This window comes from Pectinophora gossypiella, chromosome 20, assembly GCF_024362695.1.
Source record: "Pectinophora gossypiella chromosome 20, ilPecGoss1.1, whole genome shotgun sequence".
In the NCBI taxonomy this organism is placed as follows: Eukaryota; Metazoa; Arthropoda; class Insecta; order Lepidoptera; family Gelechiidae; genus Pectinophora; species Pectinophora gossypiella.
Window position 1 is genome coordinate 6852720 of NC_065423.1, and position 23908 is coordinate 6876627.

General features: G+C 37.2%; 2 protein-coding genes across 2 annotated transcripts in view; one reads left to right on the forward strand and one right to left on the reverse strand.

Moving 5' to 3' along the window:
* The window catches only part of LOC126375987 (uncharacterized), a 65599-nt gene that overhangs the window by 37804 nt on the left and 3887 nt on the right, over nucleotides 1-23908 (reverse strand). The gene's annotated exons all lie outside the window — the stretch shown is intronic.
* On the forward strand, nucleotides 962-7545 carry LOC126376019 (microvitellogenin-like). The gene has a single exon (XM_050023172.1). It carries the CDS (start codon nucleotides 1035-1037, stop codon nucleotides 2328-2330), a length of 1296 nt encoding a protein of 431 aa, XP_049879129.1. The 5' UTR covers nucleotides 962-1034; the 3' UTR covers nucleotides 2331-7545.

Genomic DNA, 23908 nt, shown 5'->3' on the forward strand with positions numbered 1-23908 from the left:
TATAATCGATGAATCAATGTTATTGTTCAATTTTCCATATCGAATAGGTACATAATTTTAAACCTAAAAAATTAATCGACTATTCGTATTTTTATTACACCACATAGCATGGACACCGCCTAAATTAACGATATGGCCAAACGTTCATTGCTATATCATTAAACGTTGACGTTTCAACGATATGGTCAACTTAAGTTGGCCATTTCATGAAATATGACCATTTCATGAAATGGTCGACCACATCATGAAATGATCAATTTTACGATCTGGCCACGACATATACATAAATAAGTTTATTGTAATTTAATGTCTACTTAAAAGAAGAGCTTTCTCGTACATTAAAATTACAAGTTGCACTTAACACTTTATAGTATCGTAAATCAAGATTGTATACTTACTGGATACAAATTGAGATTATTTTCCTTATAAGTACTTGTAAGTAAATAAATACCCAGTATTCTACTTGTATTGCCGATATATACGGACATAGTAAGTAATACATTATTATTAAGCAAAACCAGCCCGCATCAAATCTACTGAAAAATAAAAGTAGTAGGAAATCTACTTTGAGAAAACTCCTTAAGCGATATGCAAACGCTAAAAAATATTATTCAAATTAATATTCACATAAAAAGATGCTACCATTAATTACGTCGATGTGTGCATGTATGAACCGATTAACGAATGTGGAAAATGCAAAAAATATGTTAAACGAAGCAAATGGAAATAAGCTGAGACCTACGTGTAGTAAAACATGCTCGAGATACCTTAAATGCTAAATTGTTATATAACTTACCACAAAAAATGGTATTTCCAGGACGGAAACTGTGGTTCCGTGATAGCAAATAGGTGACCCATATCAATTATATAACTAACCACAACATGCATACTTCCTAAAGATAACAAACGACAATACTTTTAAATGCAATATAAATATTCCCATATGGGCCTAGTTCAATAGTCCGTGAGGATCTCTCAGACAATCAATCGCCATTGACTGTTTATTAAACAAAGATCTCCGTGCAACATTGATAATGCACTCTATTTCTCTTTGGAATTTCTCACGATCCCCTAATTATGAGACCAACGTCGACCTGATATACCCATACTCTGAAGTTCCTTATATTGGTACCTACAAATTGGTCAAAATACCTCTATCGACGAACAAAACTGTAGTGCCAGTGAGTGAGTTGATAGAACACGTGGACTATTGGGGTGAAGGCCGGATAAACGCTCCGGAAGGCTCAACAGGATTTACCAACTGCTACAATGTGAACCACCAGTATCAACTTGTAAGTAACGGAGAAGACAGAGATAAGAAGATACCAAACAGAATTCCAGTAATAAGTTACGCGAATTGTAACACCAGTAGTTATGTGAAAGACAATTCAGTGAAACTTGTTACTTTAATGGGAGCACCCATTAATAAAAGCTGCGCTGAAGACATCGCTCGCATGGTCAACGCTGATTTTGGAAAAGTAGTCATTTATGGGTTTGGAGCCAACGCCACTGATATCAAGAATCTTGAAGCAGAACTGACGAAGAAAGGAGTTCTATTCTGTCACGGTTACAAGTTACCAGAACTTCTTACGACTGTGACACTATTTGATGACATTGATCACAGAGGATATCTGAACGTGACAGACTTAAGCGGAGAACTGTATCGTAAAGTTTTTGCAGGTGATTTCATAAATGCTGTAAATATAAGTAAGACTTTAGAGAATAGTGGCAATGGTGCTTCTATATCCGATGTGGTGACCAAATTACTTAAAGAAGGAAAAAGAAATACAACACAGTACGCATACAAACTGTGGGATAGCGATGCAAGGGACATGGTTACAAATTACTTTCCTAACGCATTTAAAAATATCCTGGACCAAGATTACGTGAAGATTATTAATAAGAAGGACAGTTTCACCCTGAGGCTTGCTGAAGAATTGGATGATACAAAAGAAAGGCTAGCTTTAGGCGACAGTAAAGACAAATCAAGCGAAAAGATTCGTTGGAAGTTCGTAGCTATTGAGGAAAACAAAATTCTATACTTTAAAATTCTAAATATTTCAAGTGAAATGTTTTTGAAATTGGAAGATGTAGACGGTAGCAAAAAGTCGAAAGGAGGTTCATCGGCGATAGAAAAAAAATCGCAATGGTTCTTGGACCCTGTGAAAGTAGACGATGATCTGTTATTTTATATAATTAATCGGGAATTCAATCAAGGATTGAAATTGGATGAGAACGCAGATTCAATTGGAAATAAGCAGCTTCTTGGCCACGATGGAGCAGTCTATGGACAGCCACAGGCCTTTGGATGGTACATTACATCTTGGTAATGACTAGAGTAGTTTTGATCTTTTATTAATAGCATAACTAAAGACTTGTGCTATTTAAAGTTTCTTATGGCGACTTCAAACGCACTCTATAAAAAGTAATGTATTATTAAAAAAAAAACTTAATGTATGTATAGTAGAGGTATATTTTATGATGCTAGTATGGTTTACTATTGTGTTACTATCTTGTTTATTAATTAATAATGTAATCATAATCTTAGAAGCGTTAAACAATTTGTTGTCTTTATAGCTCGAACAAAATGAACCAGGTAGCAAAGACAGTAATGAAAACCGTCGATGAATCCGCATCTTTGTCGAAATCATTACTCGAGAATTTTCATTCATGCTGACAATAAAACAGGTATCAATATTATAATTATTAACAATGGCCACAATTGGGGTTATGGGCCAGAATCCCTACAGTGAGAGTATGATGGCAGCATTGACCTACATTGGTGTTACGGTTGTTCGTAAGAATATCGTCCGTACATGCACAGTTTACGGTACCAGCGGAATCGATCGCCGATACACGCACGATGTGTGACTACACTTGAACATAGCTTGGTCACGATAGAATGGTATGTGGTATAGCTTACTAGCAACAGATAAGTAGAATTTGCGAGAGAGTTCCGCAATCGAAGTCTAATTATCTTTAGACAGATGGAAGGATTATTTAGAGTTCATAATCTATACAACGGCCTCCGTGGTCCAGTGGTTGAGCGTGGGGCTCATGATCCGGAGGCCCCGGGTTCGCATCCCGGTGGGCACATATCACAAAAATCACTTTGTGATCTCTAGTTTGATTAGGACATTATAGGCTGATCACCTGATTATCTGAAAGTAAGACGATCCGTGCTTCGGAAGGCACGTTAAGCCGTTGGTCCCGGTTACTACTTACTGATATAAGTATGTAGTCGTTACATGAGCCATATCAGGGGCCTTTGGCGGATCAGTAATAACCCTGATATCAAGGTTGATGAGGTTGGTATTCCACCTCACAACCCACACGATAAGAAGAAGAAGATCTATATTCGTTTTATTAAGAATCCAAAGAACTGAACAACTACATCTACTGCCCATTATTATTCTGATCAAAATAAAGAGAAGCAATATAGGTAGCAACATAATTCTGTACATAACATGATCCAAAATCAAGCAACAGATATTTTTATATATGTTTCTGCCATTACATTATATTTTGGAATCATTATGTAACAGCCTCCGTGGTCTAGTGGTTAGAGCGTTAGGCTCACGATCTGGAGGTCCGGGTTCGATTCCCGATGGGGACATTGTCGAAAACACTTTGTGAGACTGTCCTTTGTTTGGTAAGGACTTTTCAGGCTTGAATCACCTGATTGTCTGAAAAAGTAAGATGATTCCGTGCTTCGGAGGGCACGTTAAGCCGTTGGTCCCGGCTATTAGCCGTAAAAACACCTCCACCAACCCGCACTGGAGCAGCGTGGTGGAGTATGCTCCATACCCCCTCCGGTTGATTGAGGGGAGGCCTGTGCCCAGCAGTGGGACGTATATAGGCAGTTTATGTATGTACCAGAATAACAAAAAAAGTGGGCAATTATCTCGTTAAAGCTGTACAACACCATCTATATTGTATTTGGTGAACGTAGCCTGGAAAGTCAAAGTCAAAGTATTTATTGCACACCATATGGTAAACAGTTGTTATAAATAATATAGTACCACATATGGACCCGGGAGGGTATAGCAAAAACCAACAAAAATATCAAGAAACTGGTGCTAATTCCTGTAAACACCATCTAATTTTATTTTAGGTTATATCTGTCATTTTCTTATCCGCCGAAAACGAAAGGGACGGGTAATCGACAAGCATAAAATTTATGGAACACACGTCAATTTTAAGCACAAATCTAAAACAACCGTCTAAAAATTCGCCCGGGTTATTCATTTATTTACTCATTCTTCCTAAAATTAAGAGCTGTCAATAATCCGTCCCTTTCCTTTTCGGCGGATAAGAAAATGACAGGTATAACTTAAAGTAAAATTAAGAGATGTCTGCAGGAATCGGGGCCATTAAATTAAGCCATAAATACACAAAAAACAAGTCCCTCATTGCTTAGTGATTTCGTGTTTTGACGTTTAGTAAAAAGTAACTGATTTGACTAGTTGGAAACTACACTATTAATATACTATATTATATGCTTTAACGGTATAGCGTGTCGCTACTTTATGTATAAGTATATACATAACTTAGTACTCACAATAGCTTATGAAACAAACCACACCTAGGTAAGTACTAAGGGATTTTTTCTCCCTCTTATATAAAAGGTTTACCAACATTACAGTTTGTTACATCTGCATTACATTACTATATTACACTACTATTACATAGTAATCAATCAAGTATAGTGCAATGGACTCAAATGTTCTGCTTTTAATTAGTGCATTTATAGACGTGTTGAAAGGTACAGTAACGGACACAAGTGTTAGAGCGGCTATAAGTTTGTGTACTGGCGCGTTTACTAGCGTTCATCATCACGAATTTAAGAGTCACGCTCTTGTCGGTGTAGTATTCACTGTGCCTTTTCAACCCCCCTGTTATAATGTAACTATAATATTATTCTCTCACACGACGCCCAAACTGGGCACCTTGCTTATCTTAAATATTGTACCGGGTGAGAGTCCATATATACGTACATCTCCACAAAAAGTTACTTACTTGCCTCGGCGCAGCGACACGAAGAAGATCTTGGCGTCCGACACCAAAAGACGACATTCCTATCGGTTCTGGTCTGCTGCCAAGCAGCACGCCTCTCAGCCAGGTCAATTTCCACCACATCCCTCCAGTGGTATCATGAACTACCCACCAGTCTTTTGCCGTCATAAGAAGATTACAACAAAAGATTTCCTTGAGAACACCTTATCAAACAAACTCGCACACATAACGTTTTTCCTTCGAATCATCACTTTTCCTCACGTCTGTCTGTCATGTCCCCAGTTGAATGGGCTTACTTCCGCACAATGCAGGGAACCCAGACATTTCCACGGTATTTAGCATAGCTAGACAGTACGCAGTACGCGGCATTTAGTATTGTCCTATCATTGCCTAGGTAAATGAGTAAGGGGCTATTTGACTTGTATGGTTTATCTACAAAGTTTTCATTCATAGTGGCTGTGAACCCAGTTGTAAGAACGCTTGACTCTCACTGTGAGATCGTAGGACTAAATCCAAACACCGTCCTAAACCAATAATTTTCGAAATTGGATATTTGACTGGGTCAAACATAAATCCAACCAAACATAAGGAGCCAGTCTAAGATGTTCAAAAATCAATCTCATTTTACTTTTCGACTTATTTTCGTCGTAGTAACAATGAGTACGTTTGACCGCTTTTATTGATGACGTCACAGGACAGTATTTCCATACAAACTCCAAAGAAAACTTTCGTTTTGACGTTTCGTAAAAATTATCTCATTTGTCAAGTAGCCTATTGTTTTTAAATTCTCGGTTGGACCATTAAATGATTATATGAAAACATCGTAAAGAATCCTACATTCCCGAAAAATGCGTTTCGGAGGTAGAACCTAACTTGTATTGGGCTGGTTTTCCCTTCGCGAGATGGAAGGTCAGACAGGCAGTCGCATCTGTTAAAACCGGACTTGTATTTTTGCTGATAAACAGCTCTACCTACCGCGATAGATACAGAGATGACTTTAAAAGATTTTACAAAGAATCACGAACGCAGCGTTAGTTACCTACAAGATGATTTCTGAACTTTTTACAGTCTATCACAATCCCATTGACATATTTTAATAAATTAAATAGCTAATTATTTGATACGCAACATATTATAAGTAGAATTTAAATATTTAGGTCACAGTTACATCACTGGGCACTTTGTTAGTAATCATTATTTCGATTGATTATAATATAATAATATGTAGCTATTGAACTTTAAATTTATCCACGTATCTATTTTTAAACTATTTCAAATATCTTGCCCAACGCTTAATTACCATACCAAAATAACGTTACACATCTGCTCATAAATAATAGAAAAGTAATCCGATTATGAAATCGATAATCAACTTATTTCGAAAATCGGTAATCTACATAACAACCTTGCAAAATGATTATTAATGAATTGAAGTTAATATTATGAAAGTAAACGTATTGTTAAGTATATAAATATATGTAGGTACTTCTTTGAATTATTAATACTTTCATAACTATATTAGTAGGCACCAATGTGAATAATAAAATTATGTTACCTAATAGTTTAGAAAATATGAAAAGTGAAGATCCCTTTTGGCTTGATTTACTTACAATAACTATAATATTTATATTAGCTAATGACGAAAAAGTTCGTTAAAGAACTAGGGCGACGTCTGCGAGATCTTGGTCGCGACCCCCGCTCCGGATCATACCTTGTTCAGCACATCTCGCTGGCCATCCAACGCGGCAACGCGGCCAGCGTGATGGGTACATTTCAGCCGGGTATGCTCCGAGGCGGGCTATTTGACTAACTTTAAGTAAGTACTTTAATTGATATCTAGTTTTCAAGCTTTAGTGACATTGTAAAGATTTCATGATTTTGAGCTAATAAAAATTTAACTTTTTAATTGTAATAATTTGTTGATGCGTAAGTATTATGTAATAATTATGAACGTACTTATATCAATATCAATGATTAACTTGTATATGTCTGATTTTTAGATTTAGATCAGTTATATTTTCGAAGAAAAAGGCTGATTTTCCCTTCGCGGGATGGAAGGTCAGATAGTTGCTTGTGTCAAACCGGACCTGTCAAATCTTCATGTTAAGTAAGCGGACCCTGTGAAAACGGGAAAACGCTAGGGAGATAATGATGATATTTTCAACCAGAATTCTGGGGGGTTAAAATGGTCACATCGAAGCAATTCATCTAAGAAAGCAATAGTGCAATTTGACATTTGCGCATATAAAAGTAAGTGCGCAATGCAAACAAATGTCAAATAGCACTATTGCTTTCTGAGATGAATTGCTTCGATGTGGCTATTTTAACCCCCCTGATTCAATAATAAAAACTAATTAAGACGATAAATCTCAGTGTTGCGAACTCTTCAAAATTAAAAAAAAAATCGCTGGTTTTATAATCTTTTTTAGTATATGTTTTTTATATTTCTTCTTTTTGACGTTTTTTTTATCTTGATTTTGTTTCGTCCTTATGTCTGGTGCTTCTTTGATAAACATTGGAATATTAGTATGGGGAAAATACATTAAAAATCTCTATCAAAGCTAAGTATTTGTTATTCCTTCATTTCATTTATTAATACAGTCCACAACATTATTCATCATATTCATTAGCTACCATCGTAGCTCATACTCAGAATCGGCTGTCGACTGATTGACACACATCGATAAGTGAGTAGATACTATTAATTAATTACAGAACTGGTCGTTCTGTTTAATATCATAATAACAACAATTATTCGATTACTTACAATAGATACAGTAATCGTAACAAATAAAGACATCAAACGCAGTTCCACAACTCAAACACATGAAATTAAAATGATTACGTACAATTTAATAACATGCACTATCTGCTAACACATACAATTTTATACAAACCGACTGTATTTTCAGTGAATACAGTACATTGTTGCTTATCAATACAAGTGGAACATACAGGCGAGAAAAGGAGAGAGTTTTAATCGCAATTTATAGGCTTCAAACAAGTACTGCAAATTACGAGACACATCAATATTGTGGTTCGTATTATAGATGTTTGAAAAAATACCACCAAAATGTAGTGTTTTCTTGGGACAAATTTTGATCGAGTGTCATGTGCATTCAAATGTATTTTTCTAATATTGTGTAACTGCTTTTAGATAATGTATTTTATGTTTATACCGATATAATTATTTGTGTAATAAAATACCTTCAAATTACACTTTGGGGACGGAAATTATATCAAAAAATGGAGTAGGGACAGGCCACCAAACTCGAATTTCGAGGCGAAAAAAATTATTTCTCATTATTTATACAAATTGAACAAAAAAATGATATTGCCCTAGCACAATCACATGCTGTAGTAAACATAAAAAATATATTACAATGATAGCATAATTTTACACCTTGATTCTCAACACGGACACGTAAAATTTTGCGTTTTGATATTCATCCGTACATAATATTAACTCACGCCTGTAGTCCCTAATAGGGCCGACACAGTCCTAAGTAACCAAAAGATAAAATGCAGCCACTTTTGATATACATATATATTTTTTGACGTGACTTATTGTATATATGGTTTGGTTTGGATTGTATATATGTACGACCGGACAAAATATTATGTTGCGAATGTCAAGATTCCCTGCAAGTTGTGTTGCACATAATGTAGTTTATGTATACACATAAAATGTTCGCAAGTAGCAACAATCTGACGCAGTGGAGAGTACTAATTTCCAGTAGAAAGTGCTGGCCTCTGCGCGCAATGTAACTAAGTATAGCATTGCATGATTTATATGCGCATGGGCTGACGCAGACCGGTCCACCCGCAAAAAACGTACAAGATTTTGAGGTAATTGTTCTTGTACTTGCGAGTTTTCTAGTTTAAGAGCTGCGTCTGCTGTGCTGAAGTAAGGAATGCCATTCGTAAATATACAATAAGACACATAAGTATATAAAAAATCGACTACGGAAAAATCACGCTCTAAAAAGTATGAAATCATCATCACCCTAGCATTGTCCCGTTTTTCATGGGGTCCGCTTACCTAACCTGACAGTTTTTACAGAAGTGACTGCCAGTCTGACCCTCCAACCCGCGAAGTGAAAACCAGCCCAATACGGGTTAGGTCACACCTCCGAAAATGCATTTCTCGGGAATGTGGGTTTCCTCGCGATGTTTTCCTTCACCGCTGAGCACGTGATAATCGTTTATGATCCAAACATGAATTCGAAAACAAATTCGACTGTCATTGGTTTAGGCCAGTGCTGGATTCGAACCTGCGACCTCAAAGTGAGAGGCAAGCGTTACATATTGGGCTACCACAGGTCTATCTCCAAAAAGTATGAAACAAGAAAATATTTCTCTGAAGTCCTTGAGGATAGTGAGAATAGTGGGTAAGCCTACTGCGAATTTACTATTAACCGGGCTCCAATTCTGGAAACCAGGTGAAAACAATTATCTAAGATTCAATTTCAAAAAGTCGAATTTAGTGGTTTAGAACCCCAGCCGGGATTCAAACCCATACGCCGTGACACTATGATCAAACTATGCATTCTCCGAACAGAGCTACTACTGATTCTTACACACCGGACTATAAGTATGTAATATCTGTCTGGTGTTACAAATACTTTCTACTAATTGTTCGACTGAGTCATCTTAAGTATGTATCGAAATACATAAAGAACGCAGTCATAAACCAAATGGAAGATGTGATCGTACCGTGTCTTCATGCAATCAAAATAACAAGATATTGTAAGATGTTAATAACTTCACTTAATAAGACACGATGAATTTATCAATAGCACAGAAGGAAAGCTACAAGGAAAGAGAGGAAGGGGAAGACCAAGAGCTTACATGGAACAGATTAAAGAGAAGGCGAACGTCTTATAAGGACGTGAAGGTATTGGCCTGTGATAGACAAGAATGCTACACCGACAAGAGCGTGGCTCTTAAATTAGTGATGTCTAAAATGTTCAGTTGCCTCATCCTCCACTCGACTCGGCTTCAGCTGAGCATTTTGGTGTTTTAAGTTGACATTTATTTTTCCGTGGTGTAGTGGTTAGAGCGTTAGGCTCACGATCTGGAGGTCCGGGTTCGATTCCCGATGGGGACATAGTCGAAATTACTTTGTGATACTGTTCTTTGTGTTCATTAGAAGGACGTAATATACGATCCCGACGACCTGATTACTCTAGCCGGAGAGGCAGCCAATCAGCTCGCGACACCAAACACCTCAGGACCTTGATACCGACCCCGCCGGCATGGTCGACGATTTCCCTCAATCAGCGCTTATCGCTATCGACCCACTAGGTTCGATTAATTCTTTCAAATATTTTTCCTCTCAGATGACGCCCTGAGCCGAGGTTCGCGCCCAACTGGGCACCCTCAGTCCTGTTGTCTTAAACGTTGTACCGGGTGAGCGCCTTCAGCGCTCCCCATTAGTAAGAGTCCAGTGAACATCTTTGAATACGTGTGCAAATATCTTTACAGTCATCAAACTTTCTTCAATTCATAGTATCGATTTTTTGAATCATCACTCTCGATTTCTTTGGAAATTATTCTTGTTAACACAACCTTCGGCCCCTACTTTCGCTAGTATGACAATAGACACTGTTTTGCATGTCATAGTGAAGTTGAATTTCAAGTGTAGTCAGTGAATCCTCGGCCATTTGGAAGACGTTACTTTTTTTTGGTACAATGTAGTATTCAGCCTCACAACACACACACACAGCCTCCGTGGTCTAGTGGTTAGAGCGTTAGGCTCACGATCTGGAGGTCCGGGTTCGATTCCCGATGGGAACATTGTCGAAATCACTTTGTGAGACTGTCCAAATTTAAATTCAAAAATATCTTTATTCAGTAGGTAACATAGTTACACTTTGAATCGTCAATTTTACATAACGAACGTCTTATCCGCCTAAAACTACTGCAGCTTCTCACAACCTGTATAGCCGGGGAAAAGAAGCTGCAAGAAAAACCTCGGCACAGGGCCCTAGACGTTCTTTAAAAAAATAAAAATAAACATAAAACATAAAATATTGGTATACAATTGAGTAATTTGGCTGCCTAATATCAGTTCTCAGACAGTTAATCCCATGCATTCATATCTTCTAAATAATCACTAACTTTATAATAACCTTTTTTGTAAAGTTTTTGTTTAACTACTGTCTTAAAACAGTTGAAAGGCAAATTCTGAATGTCAATGGGAATCTTATTGTAAAAACGTATACATTGCCCCTTAAAAGATTTAGTAATCTTATGTAATCGACTGACTTGTAAAGCAAGTTTATCTTTATTCCTGGTATTAACAATGTGCCGATCGCTATTTTTTGCAAATAATCCTATATGTTTTTTTACATTTATTAAGTTTTCAAAGATATATTGTGATGCCAAAGTTAAAATATTAATTTCTTTAAATTTATTTCTAAGTGACATCTTGGGTCCCAATTTGTAAATCGCCCGAATGGCTCGCTTTTGCAGAACAAAAATGCTGTTCATATTTGCAGCATGACCCCACAGCAAGATGCCGTACGACATTAGACTGTGGAAGTAGGCAAAATAAACTAATCGCGCGGTTTCTACATCGGTTATTAAACGAATTTTTTTGACCGCGAATGCTGCTGAGCTGAGCCTTTTGGACAACTTATCAATATGAGGACTCCATTGCAACTTAGCGTCCAAAGTAATTCCCAAAAATACAGCAGTATCCGTGAGGTCCAATTCCTTATTTTTTACAATAATAGAATCGAGGGGCCTACTAACATTCGATAACGTAAAATAAACATATTTTGTTTTATTTTAGGTTATTTTAGGTTTATTTTGAGGTATAATATATTTAAAAGCAGATCTAGACACAAAGTGATGCAATCGACCATCAGAAGCAGGTCACGACTTACATGATGCCATCAGTATTTTTACTACTGAACAAACGGCCTCCGTGGTCCAGTGGTTGAGCGTTGCTCACTATCCGAAGGTCCCGGGTTCGAATCCCGGCGGGGATATAACACAAAAATCACTTTGTGATCCCTAGTTTGCTTAGGACATTACAGACTAACCACCTGATTGTCCGAAAGTAAGACGATCCGTGCTTCGGAAGGCACGTTAAGCCATTGGTCCCGGTTACTACTTACTGATCGAAGTACGGCTGTGGCGGCTCAATAGTAACCCGAACATCAGGGTTGATGAGGTTGGTAATCCACCTCACAACCCACATGATTAGAAGAAGAAGATTACTTATACTTATATCGAAATTACCATTCATAATTAACACTCAGCTACCAAATAAGTCTTCAAGGTGAAATCCGCTTTGGGCCATCACAATTAGAATTGTAAGTATAATGAACAATCGTTGTGCTGATTTGCAATTGTAATTTATGTTTTAGCGGCGCAGATAAAACAACGTGCTTATAAAGAAAGTGATGGATGTGATTAAAATTAAGTACTCTCTATTAACAGATATACAAGGTACGTATTATGAGGCGTTATTCGGTTTGTTTGTAAAAGTAACGAATCTATTTGACAGAACAAAGAAGAGACAAACAAAATGTCCAGCTTATCTATACTTATAATAAATCTGTAGAGAGGTCAATTCTGTACATTAAATATTTTTTCAAAATAACTATCAGGGGGTGATAAGTGATCGATACTGATGCCAAAAATGCAATCAGTAAAATTTTTGTCTGTCTGTCTGTCTGTCTGTCTGTCTGTCTGTCTGTCTGTCTGTCTGTATGTTCCTTATAGAAACAAAAACTACTGGACGGATTTTAATGAAACTTGGTACAATTATTCTTCACACTCCTGGACAGGTCATAGTATACTTTTCATCACGCTACAATCAATAGGAGCAGAGTAGTGAAGGGAAATCCTTTTGTATGAAAAATCTAAACCACTCAAGTTAGACGTTTGAAATTTGGCATGCAGGTACCTTAGATACCGTAGAGGTGCACTAAGAAAGGAATTCCCGAAATTCCTACGGGAACGGGAATTAGCGGGAAAATCCTTTTGTATGAAAAATCTAAACCACTCAAGTTAGACTTTTGAAATTTGGCATGCAGGTACCTTAGATAACGTAGAGGTGCACTAAGAAAGGAATTCCCGAAATTCCCACGGGAACGGGAATTAGCGGAAAAATATTTTTGTATGAAAAATCTAAACCATTCAAGTTAGATGTTTGAAATTTGTCATGCAGGTACCTTAGATACCGTAGAGGTGTACTAAGAAAGGAATTCCCGAAATTCCCACGGGAACGGGAATTAGCGGGAAAATCCTTTTGTATGAAAAATCTAAACCACTCAAGTTAGACGTTTGAAATTTGGCATGCAGGTACCATAGGTACCGTAGAGGTGCACTAAGAAAGGAATTCCCAAAATTCTCACGGGAACGGGAATTAGCGGGAAATACCTTTTGTATGAAAAATCTAAACCACTCAAGTTAGACATTTGAAATTTAGCATGCAGATACCTTAGGTACCGTGGAGGTGCACTAAGAAAGGAATTCCCGAAATTCTCACGAGAACGGGAATTAGCGGGAAAATCCTTTTGTATGAAAAATCTAAACCATTCAAGTTAGACGTTTGAAATTTGTCATGCAGGTACCTTAGGTACCGTGGAGGTGCACTAAGAAAGGAATTCCCGAAATTCCCACGGGAACGGGAATTAACGGGAAAATCCTTTTGTATGAAAAATCTAAACCATTCAAGTAAGATGTTTAAAATTTGGCACGCAGGTACCTTGGACACCGTAGAGGTGTACTAAGAAAGGAATTCCCGAAATTCCCACGGGAACGGGAATTAGCGGGAAAATCCTTTTGTATGAAAAATCTAAACCACTCAAGTTAGACGTTTGAAATTTGGCATGCAGGTACTTTAGTAAACTTAAAGCTTAGTTGCAACAGGATATTACAAAATTCCCACGGGAACGGTAGTTAGCGGGAAAAAAACATTTGTATGAAAAAATCAAATCTAAATAAAAGGAGAAACTGACTGACTCAGTGACTGACATATCAACGCATAGCCTGAACGGCTAAATGTAGGCATTTGAAATTTGGAAGGGACATAGCTTAGGTACCGTAGAGGTGCACTAAGAAAGGAATTCCCGGAATTCCCACGGGAACGGAAATTAGCGGGAAAATCCTTTTGTATGAAAAATCTAAACCGCTTAAGTTAGACGCTTGAAATTTGGCATGCAGGTACCTTAGTTAACTTAAACCTTAGTTGCAACAGGATATTGCAAAATTCCCACGGAAACGGGAGTTAACGGGAAAAAAACATTTGTATGAAAAAATCGAAACCGCGTAAGATAGATGTTTTCAATTCAATTCAATTAAATTATTTATTGCATTCCATGTAGTACAATGGGGTGTTACATAGGCATAGGAACTAAAACATGGACCCTGTAGGGCACAGCAACGTTGAAGGGAAGAGAGGAAGTGTGTATTAAAATTAAAACTCAATGAACAATCAATTAAAAAAAAAACAATTCAATCAATTGATTCAATCTAGCATGCATGCATACCTTAGTAAATATAAAGTTTATTTTTGGCTGTATTTTGAAAAATGGGAGTTATTGGGAAAAAAATTGTATGAAAAAATCTAAACTGCATAAGTTAAATGCTTGAAATTTGATATGCACTCCCACACACACAAAGATCTCTCTCTTATATAACACGCCACGCGGACGAAGTCGCGGGCAAAAGCTAGTTTCTTACTAAAGAGAAAATTTCAATTAAGTAATATTAGTACTAAAGGGTGGCCAAGGGATGACGCGATATCGAGGCAGACCACCAGCCGGTGGTCGGATGACATTGTGAGGTACGTCGGAAAGCAATGGACGAGACTTGCAGAAGACCGGAAAGGATGGCGTGAAAATGAGGAGGCCTATTACCCAGCAGTGGGTGGATAGTAAAAAAGTAATAAGTAATAAATGTGTATGTGTGTGTGTAGATGGAAAGACGATCTGGATGCCTTTAAAGGGGACTGGCAAGACATCTGCCTGGATAAGAAACTGTGGAAGAAAAGAGGAGGAGGCAGCTCAGCAGTGGGATACGACATACAATGAAAAAAAAAACAAAAACTACAAGTTGTCACTCATATTCAACACCAACCGACTGGCACCTTTTTTTCTGACGTGGGTATATAATGAATATTTCATGCATGAATGTAATTGAAACGATTCTAAGTGAATACGTAAAGAAGCCGACTGTTTTTTTTTTCTCAGCTTAATAATCAGGTTAGTATGTAACCCGTTTGTAGGCCTAACGATCCACGGTATCATCATCATCAGCCCTTTAACATCCCCACTGCTGGGGCACGGGCCCTCCCTATGGATGGATAGGGAGATCGGGCCTTAAACCACCACGCGGGCCCAGTGAGGATTGGTGGTTATTCACGACTGCTAATGCAGCCGGGCCCATCGGCTTAACGTGCCTTCCGAAGCACGGAGGAGCTCGAGATGAAAAGTTTTTATTTTTTATTTGTGGTCACCCATCCTATGACCGGCCTTTGCGAAAGTTGCTTAACTTCAACAATCGCAGACCGAGCGCGTTTACCGCTGCGCCACCGAGCTCCTCTAATCCACGGTATAAGTAATAATAATGACAAGCCCAGCCGAATGGTAACGACCATCATCCACCGTAACCGAAAAGGGTACGGCCTCCGTGGTCCAGTGGTTGAGCGTTGGGCTCACGACCCGGAGGTCCCGGGTTCGAATCCCGGTGGAGACATATCACAAAAATCAATTATGTATGTAATATTATTATTAGATGGTGTGTACGGTCACGAGTAATAATATGTATACATTATGATACCATGTCACATTAACTTTTTTCTCAAATTGATCCGTAAGTCACATTAAATGTCAAATATGTTAGTGCGACAGGGTTCTAAAGTGGGTATATGATATTGCTCATGACTGTACAGGTATCAGCACCTATAGCAATGTTATTTTAACCAGTCCCATAAACCTGTCACTAAACATAATTCTCAAGACGATATCTAAACCGTAGGTATTTCTTTTAATTCAAATATTTTCTAAAATAAGGAAAAATGTACCAAACATGTATGTGTGTGTGTGTATGTGTAATGTATGTATGTGTGTATGTATGTATGTGTATGTAATGTAATGTATGTGTGTGTGTGTGTGTGTTGACTGAGAAACTAAATTACTTATATAAAAAAGAAATGATTTGTTTTTAATAATTAACAACGAATTATTAATGAATTAGAACATATAACAACTATTTTTCCCCATAACAGTAGCATGGAAAATGCTGCACCGACAAGAGCGTGGCTCTTAAATTGATGATGATGATAACAACTAAGTATTTGTGAGTTCACTCCTTTATTTTATGTGGTCATTACATTCATTCATATGTCATCATTAAGTATATATTTCTTTTCTAAACACTTTTTTTATGATAGAAATACATAAACATTTCGGTACTTACTCAAACAGCAGCATAATAAAAAAACTAACGAGCTTCATACATTTAAAAAAAAACTCGTTCTCATTTTAAGTAGCCGCCTATTAACCCTATACGACCTCTCTCTCAAAATGAGTGTCTCTAGCGATCAATCAAAAAGGTAACACGATCTACCTTAATGTGAAACACGGTAAGAGTACGGTCGTGGTACGGTAGTACAATTTGTTTCTGGTTTGTAACATGATATGGCAGTGACAGGTAGAGTAAAATTGAGTTGCTATCATTATATGTATATCATATTACAAGCTTCTTTAATAACATTTATTATACATATACGTAGATATCTACCAAAAAAAAAAAAAACTCCTCCAAAGCATCACGCTGAGGCAAAGTGCCTAAAAGACTGGCATTTCCCCTTTGACCAGCTAAACCTTTTTTTTGACGTGACTTATTGTAGATTTGCCGCAGATGGCGTTAACTACTTGGCCGGACAAATGGGGAGCGCTGAAGGCTCTCACCCGGTACAACGTTTAAGACAACAGCCTGAGGGTGCCCAGTTGGGCGCGAACCTCGGCTCAGGGCGTCGTCTGAGAGGAAAAATATTTGAAAGAATTAATCGACCCTAGCGGGTCGATAGCGATAAGCGCTGAATGAGGGAAATCGTCGACCACGCCGGCTCAGGTCGTCGAGCCGAGATTCGCGCCCAACTGGGCACCCTCAGGCCTATTGTCTTAAACTTTGTACCTTTGTAACTGCGGCAAATCTACAATAAGTCACGTCAAAAAAGTGACATATTAGGTCGTAACGTAATTTGAGTATCCAGCCGCGTTTAATTTGATATATCTATGAGTTATATAAGTTAAAAATGTTTTGACAGTTATAATTACACAATTAATTTGATATATTTGATTAAGCTTATGTCTATGTTGACTTTACGTGTTTATGAATTGATCCATACTTATCTCTTGATTTAAATAATAGTTTAAATTATTTTACAAATTTATTATTCACGAGACAGGTTAAAAAATACTGAATTATGGGTTTAGTTAGGTTAAGAGCCGTAGTAGCTCAGTTGGTAGCACGCTTGCCTCTCACCGAGGTCGCAGGTTCGACGAATCCAGCACAGGCCTAAACCAATGATTGTCGAATTTGTTTTCGAATTCACGTTTGGATCATAAATGATTATCACGTGCTCAGCGGTGATGGAAAACATCGTGAGTAAACCCACATTCCCGGGAAATGCATTTTCGGAGGTTGGGGAGGGCTGGGTTTCCCTTCGTAGGTTGGAAGGTCAGACAGGCAGTCGCTTCTGTAAAAAACCGGACCTGTCAAATCTTCAGGTTAGGTAAGCGGATCCTGTGAAAAACGGGAAAATGTTAGGGATGATGATGATGGCTGTAGTTAGGTTTCTGACGTAACTTATTCGATTTGGCCGAAAATTAATCAAAAGTTGTATTTTAAAATTTTCTGTTACCAAACCTGATAAAAAAACTAATATATCACTCTCTCTCTCATCAAACGATAGTCATTGTGAATACCTTTTAGGTGTCAAAAATATCGTGTCGCTTTGTTAAAGTTACAAGTCATACTTAGTTTAAAAGTTGAATATTGAATAGACGCTTATAATTTCGTTCAAGTACGTATTGCTGATAATCGGTTACTTACTTTTTTTTAAATTACATCTGTCTTCGAACACTGTTTGAGATTCAGTCTTCTTCTATCGTGTGGGTTGTGAGGTGAATTACCAACCTCATCAACCCTGGTGTCAGGGTTACTATTGAGCCGACAACGGCCCCTGACATGACTCATATAACGACTACGTACTTACATCAGTAAGTAGTAACCTGGACCAACAGCCTAACGTGCCTTCCGAAGCACGGATCGTCTTACTTTCGGACAATCAGGTGATCAGCCTGTAATGTTCTAACCAAACTAGGGACCACAAAGTAATTTTTGTGATATGTCCCCACTGGGAATCGAACCCGGGACCTCCGGATTGTGAGCCCAACGCTCAACCATTGGACCACGGAGGCCGTTAGATTCAGTCATTAATAATGCAATAAGAATGCGTCTCTATTTCAAATTATATTTTATTCATATTTACGGGCGGCAATTTTGTCTTTATCTTTGACCTAGGAAACTACCCAATTACCTACTCATCGTAATCAATTTGTGTGAATTGTATTATTTGCAACGTCGATGACCGGTGTATCATCATACCTACTATAGTGTTAAAATATTAAAATTGCAATTTCTTCAATTATTATCACCACATCGTTAACTTATAATATCAAAACGAAAAGCTCATTGCAGTAAATTATTTCGATATTGAATTAGTATAGGAGAGGTTCTAAGAAGACGTATACAAGTGTTTGAATTGATTTTCGTTTCTGTGTGCAAGTCACTTCTGAAAGTAAGTATGTCCGAAATCTAGGGCGCCAATCGCAAGTACACTCATAGATCATCAACTAGTAGAGAGAGTATCGCATTTAGGTCTTAACCCATTCCGGGACAGAGCGTCGAAAACCGACAGCCTAAAATCACTCTAAAATACAGGGTGCTAGTGATATCGTAACGAAAATTTGAGGGGTGGTTCAGATCATGATTCCGAGTTGATATTAATTAGAATTTTCCGTCGCAAAAGTATGGAACTGAAATAAATTTAAAAAAAAAACACTATTCTTTTTAAGAATTTTCCGACAAGAAAATCCACTTGATATCAATTCAGAATCATGGTCTGAATCATTCCCCTCAGTATTTGTTATGATGTCACTAACACCCTATCTACTTGTATGGCGACTCGAATATAATGGTACAGGGTGTAAGTACAACCTAAGGAATAAGAACAAATTAGTAGTTCCTAGTTCCAGACTATCCAAAATTAGCACATCATTTGTAGCGCTGTGTGTGCGATACTATAATAAGATACCAGAAGATGTACTAGGCCTTTCGGGAAACATGTTTAAGAATGTTATAAAAACTACTTTAATCAGTAAAGCTTATTATAAAGTAGGAGACTATCTTAAAGATAATAATATTAAATGGATTACTTCAGCTCAACACAAGAAAGACAAGAATGTTTGCAATAAAAACTTGGCCCTAAAATACTGAATTTGAAATAACTTTGTAAGTGGATTAAAAAGGATTGTGAAACACTTGATGATATTTGAACAGTAGAGTACTTCTTTTTTTTTTTATATCCAGGCGGAGGATTTTTGAGCTTCTTTATATAAGTGGTGCATGCTCGCCTCGAAATGTTCGTGTACGCGGTGGCGTCCGGAAGTCGGGTCGCACCTTTCCCTCAAAAATGTGCGAAGGGAGCGATGGCTGGCTTTCGCGTCAACTCGTGATCGGGTGCTGCGTATGTGGACAGGCCTGCTTCTGTCAGGGAGCTCATAGAACACTGTTTCTGTGATAAAGTCATATAAACTCTTTATGTTTCACTTTCCTTCCACCGACTGTAATTGGAATACCATTGTATTTAAGTCTATAAATTATGTAATACAAACTGGATTAAAAGAAAAGAAAGGAAAACATGAAACAGTAGGACTAGGGCCCTGTGCTGGGAGGTTTTCTGGCCACGTCTTTCCCTCAGCGTTACAGATTCCGATGTGGTAGTAGTTTTACAGCTAGTTACATAATATGTAATTTAATTATGTTTGACGTTCAAAAAGCGCTAACTTTGTAAGCCAATTTTGAAAAATAAATATTTTTGAATTTTTTTTTTTTTTGAGTGACATCATAACAAATACTGAGAGGGGTTTATTCAGCTCATTATTCTGAGTTAATATCAAGTAGAATTTTCCATCGTAAAAGTATTATTTTAAAAAACAAAATAATTATGAGCTTTGCGACGGAAAATTCCACTTGATATTAACCCAGAATCATGGTCTGAATCGTCCCCCTCAGTATTCGTTACGATGTCACTAACATACTGTATATATATCTCCCTAGCGTTATTCCATTTTCACGGGGTCCGTTTACCCAACCTGAAGATTTGACAGGCCCGGTTTTTTTTTACTGAAGCGACTGTTTGTTTAGCTACTGCCACACTAACATGACACATTAGCTTTTCCACCTACTACTTACATTTTTAAATAAAAAGAAAAGTAAGAAAACACTACTCAAGTGTCTCAAATGGCTCAAATGTTTGCTTTTTCACACGGTTTGCTTACCTAACCTGCAGATTTGACAGGTCCGGTTTTTTACAGAAGCGACTGCTTGTCAATACGACAAGAATACCTCATGCTATCATATTTTGTATTACTATTGCCCGCTCCTTAACGGTGTGGTTTAGATTCAAGCTCAAACCCTGTCTTCAACAGATGCGTCACAACAAATTCGATTTCTATGCTCGTATCTCGATGCTGTCTCGCAACGTGTTAACTTATATATTCATCGCTATTTTCATTGTACTTACTTTTGTCTGGCCAAGTAGTTAATGCCATCTGTGGAAAATCTACAATAAGTCACGTCAAAAAAAAATACTTAAAAGTCAACTAAGAGATTCAAAACGTGATGCAGTAACAGTCACGGTGTACTTTTAACGACTTTTCTGTCGTTTAAAATAACTGACGTACAAATGTACAAACTTAGTCCGTAATTAGCTACGTCTCAATACATTATGCACTTACGTGTTGAAGTATTTTGTATAGGTAATAAATTGTATGTTTCAACCATGCTTCAACTCGCTATAAACAAGTAGGTATCCTAGCTATAGATGCGGCCATTCTAACCGTAGAGGCGGCTCTCCCTCATTCAGCGCTTATCGCTATCGGCCCACTAGGGTCGATTAACTCTTTAATATTTTCCTCTCAGTCGACGCCCTGAGCCGAGGTTCGCGCCCAACTGGGCACCCTCAGGCCTGTTGTTTAAAATTTTGTACCGGGTGAAAGTAGCAAATCTAAAATAAGTCACGTCAAAAAAACACGTAAATATGCATATAAATCTGTCAAAATATTCTCTATTCGTGAAATAAATCTACGAAATGTTACTGTAGCGATTTTATGGCCGTTTTGATGTCATTATGAACAAGCTTTCAATATACATCATGATAATAAAATCACGCGACCAGCTTTAGCTCAAAACTAATCTTCCAAACTTATATTATGAGTGAAAATGTGATGTGAAAAGTTACCAAGTTATCACTAACCCTGTTTTTTTTACAAAAGAAATCAGACTTCATCCGTGACTTTATGGGCCAAAAACTCCTGGTGACGTGATCAGAATTTTACAAATTAAAAAATCAAAAATCGACCTCATCTATTCCGCAATACTGATTAAAAATCTACCTACTTATATAAAATTGAAAATTTTGACAGCACGTACATTATACAATGCGGAAGCATTTGGTCTACTTTCAGCTATAGTAGGGTAATACTAGTTTTGGATCAACCTATATGATTGACTTTCCAATTAATAAAAACACTATAGTAAAAATAGAAACTTTATACCTATTTTATATTTTGTCTGCGAATGATTAAGTTGTTTAGTAGAAATTTTTATAGTCAATTTGCAAATTTTCCTTAAGTATCTATTTAATTATTCTGAATCAAAATGATAGTGTCACTTAATATAATTAATATTATAGAAAACCATATCTTGTTATACCTATTTAACAATTCTTTATATATAATTTCTAATTTGGATTGATACTTAATTCTTTAAAATAAGATTAATATTTTCACCATCAAAATTATATTAAAAGATATTATTCGCATTTTACTGAAGCAATTATAACTAATTCAGTATGTCATAATGATTATTTCTAGAATATTAAATTAAATACTTAAATTAATCATAAACTAACAATGTTTCAAATCTGAAGCAAAAATTAATATTGCGGAATCATACTTTTCTTTTTAATTTGAATTTCAAAAAGAAAGTCATTACCAAGTGATTTAAATAGTAATATTTTAAAATTTTATACATCTTTTGGCGTGAGTATACGAGTCAATATGTACTCAATGTACACTGTCATATTTCAAATTCGTAAACAAAATCGTAGATAGCCGAATGACTTCCTAGCCCTAATATTATTAGTTATACAACATTTTGTAACGGTTCTATACTAAATCCGTGATCTTCTGTTACGTATCAAATTGCTTCTCAATGCAAATTACATTTTATATAGCAGGGAAAAGGTGTAAACTCTAAGTGATAAATGGTCGTAATTGTGCCTTTTTGTAAAGAGAATGGTTATATAATTGTTTAATTAACTGTTTTTGCGTTTGTATGTATATTCTAAATATATATTTAGAATATGGAATTTCGTTTGGTACAGGAAGCCTATTCTTACAATTCAATAGTGGTTATGAATGTGTTATCATTCTTATCTCCCTAGCATTATCCTGTTTTTCACGGGATCTGCGTCTTCTCTCGTGTGGGTTGAAAGGTGGATTACCAGCCTCATCAACCCTGGTGTCGAAGTTACTCTTGAGCCGCCAAAGGCCCCTGATACGACTCACGTAACGGCTACTTACTACGGAGTCTGCTTAGGTTAGGCTTTTTACAGATTTTTACTTTCCAACCCGTGCAGTTTGATGCAGGTTAGGTCCGGTTAAGTTAATGACATTTGCTGCAAATCTACAATAAGTCACGTCAAAAAATACAGGTTAGGTTACTCTCACTCCCACTCACATTATTACTCATCTGAAAAACATTTTTCTTTTTTTATAAAATAGGCTCACGTTTGACCACAATATCACCTAAGTGACGATGTGGTTTAAGATGGATCACGCTTACCTAGCAAATGCCTATTCACTCTAGCCTTGAAGACTCCCAGATTATAACGAGCTGGAAAATTGGAGTTGGGTTTCATCATTGTATGTTCTTTCAATATTGGCTACATGATAATCCAAACATGAATTCCAAAAAAAAAAAACAAAAGTCATTGGTTTAGGCCCGTGCTGCTTTGAAACTGTCTACACAGGGAATTTGGTTATATAAAGGATTTCAATTCGGATTCGGATTAATCGGATATTGAGCCGAACGGTCAACCACTGGATCACGAATGGCGTAACGTATACGTTATGTTATATTAAAAAAAACAGGTTAGGTGATGCATACAGTGCCGGTAGCCGGATAATCAGTCATCATACGGTTTATCAGCGCATTGGTGGACTGGTATGTTTCACCGCTGCTGAACTGCTGGGTGCGATTGCACGCGGTTACGTTTCTACCCGCGGCATCGGTGCCTTGGGCCTCTGTCGTTTAGCTTATTTTTATGTTAATCTGTTACTAATACTAGATTAAGCTTTCTGTTACTAACATAGTTATTATTGCGTATGGCAGACAAAAATAAAATTTCCTGCGTGGATCATATATCCAGCTTAAGATCCCCTAGCCAAGTCTCTGCCGCATCCGTCTCACAATGCAGCTCGGCTATGCCACCTGAGAAACGGTGTAGAGGGCACTCGTTCACTATGTGAAATAGGGTTTGATCCGGGTGACCACATTCAAAATGTGGCGACTCCTT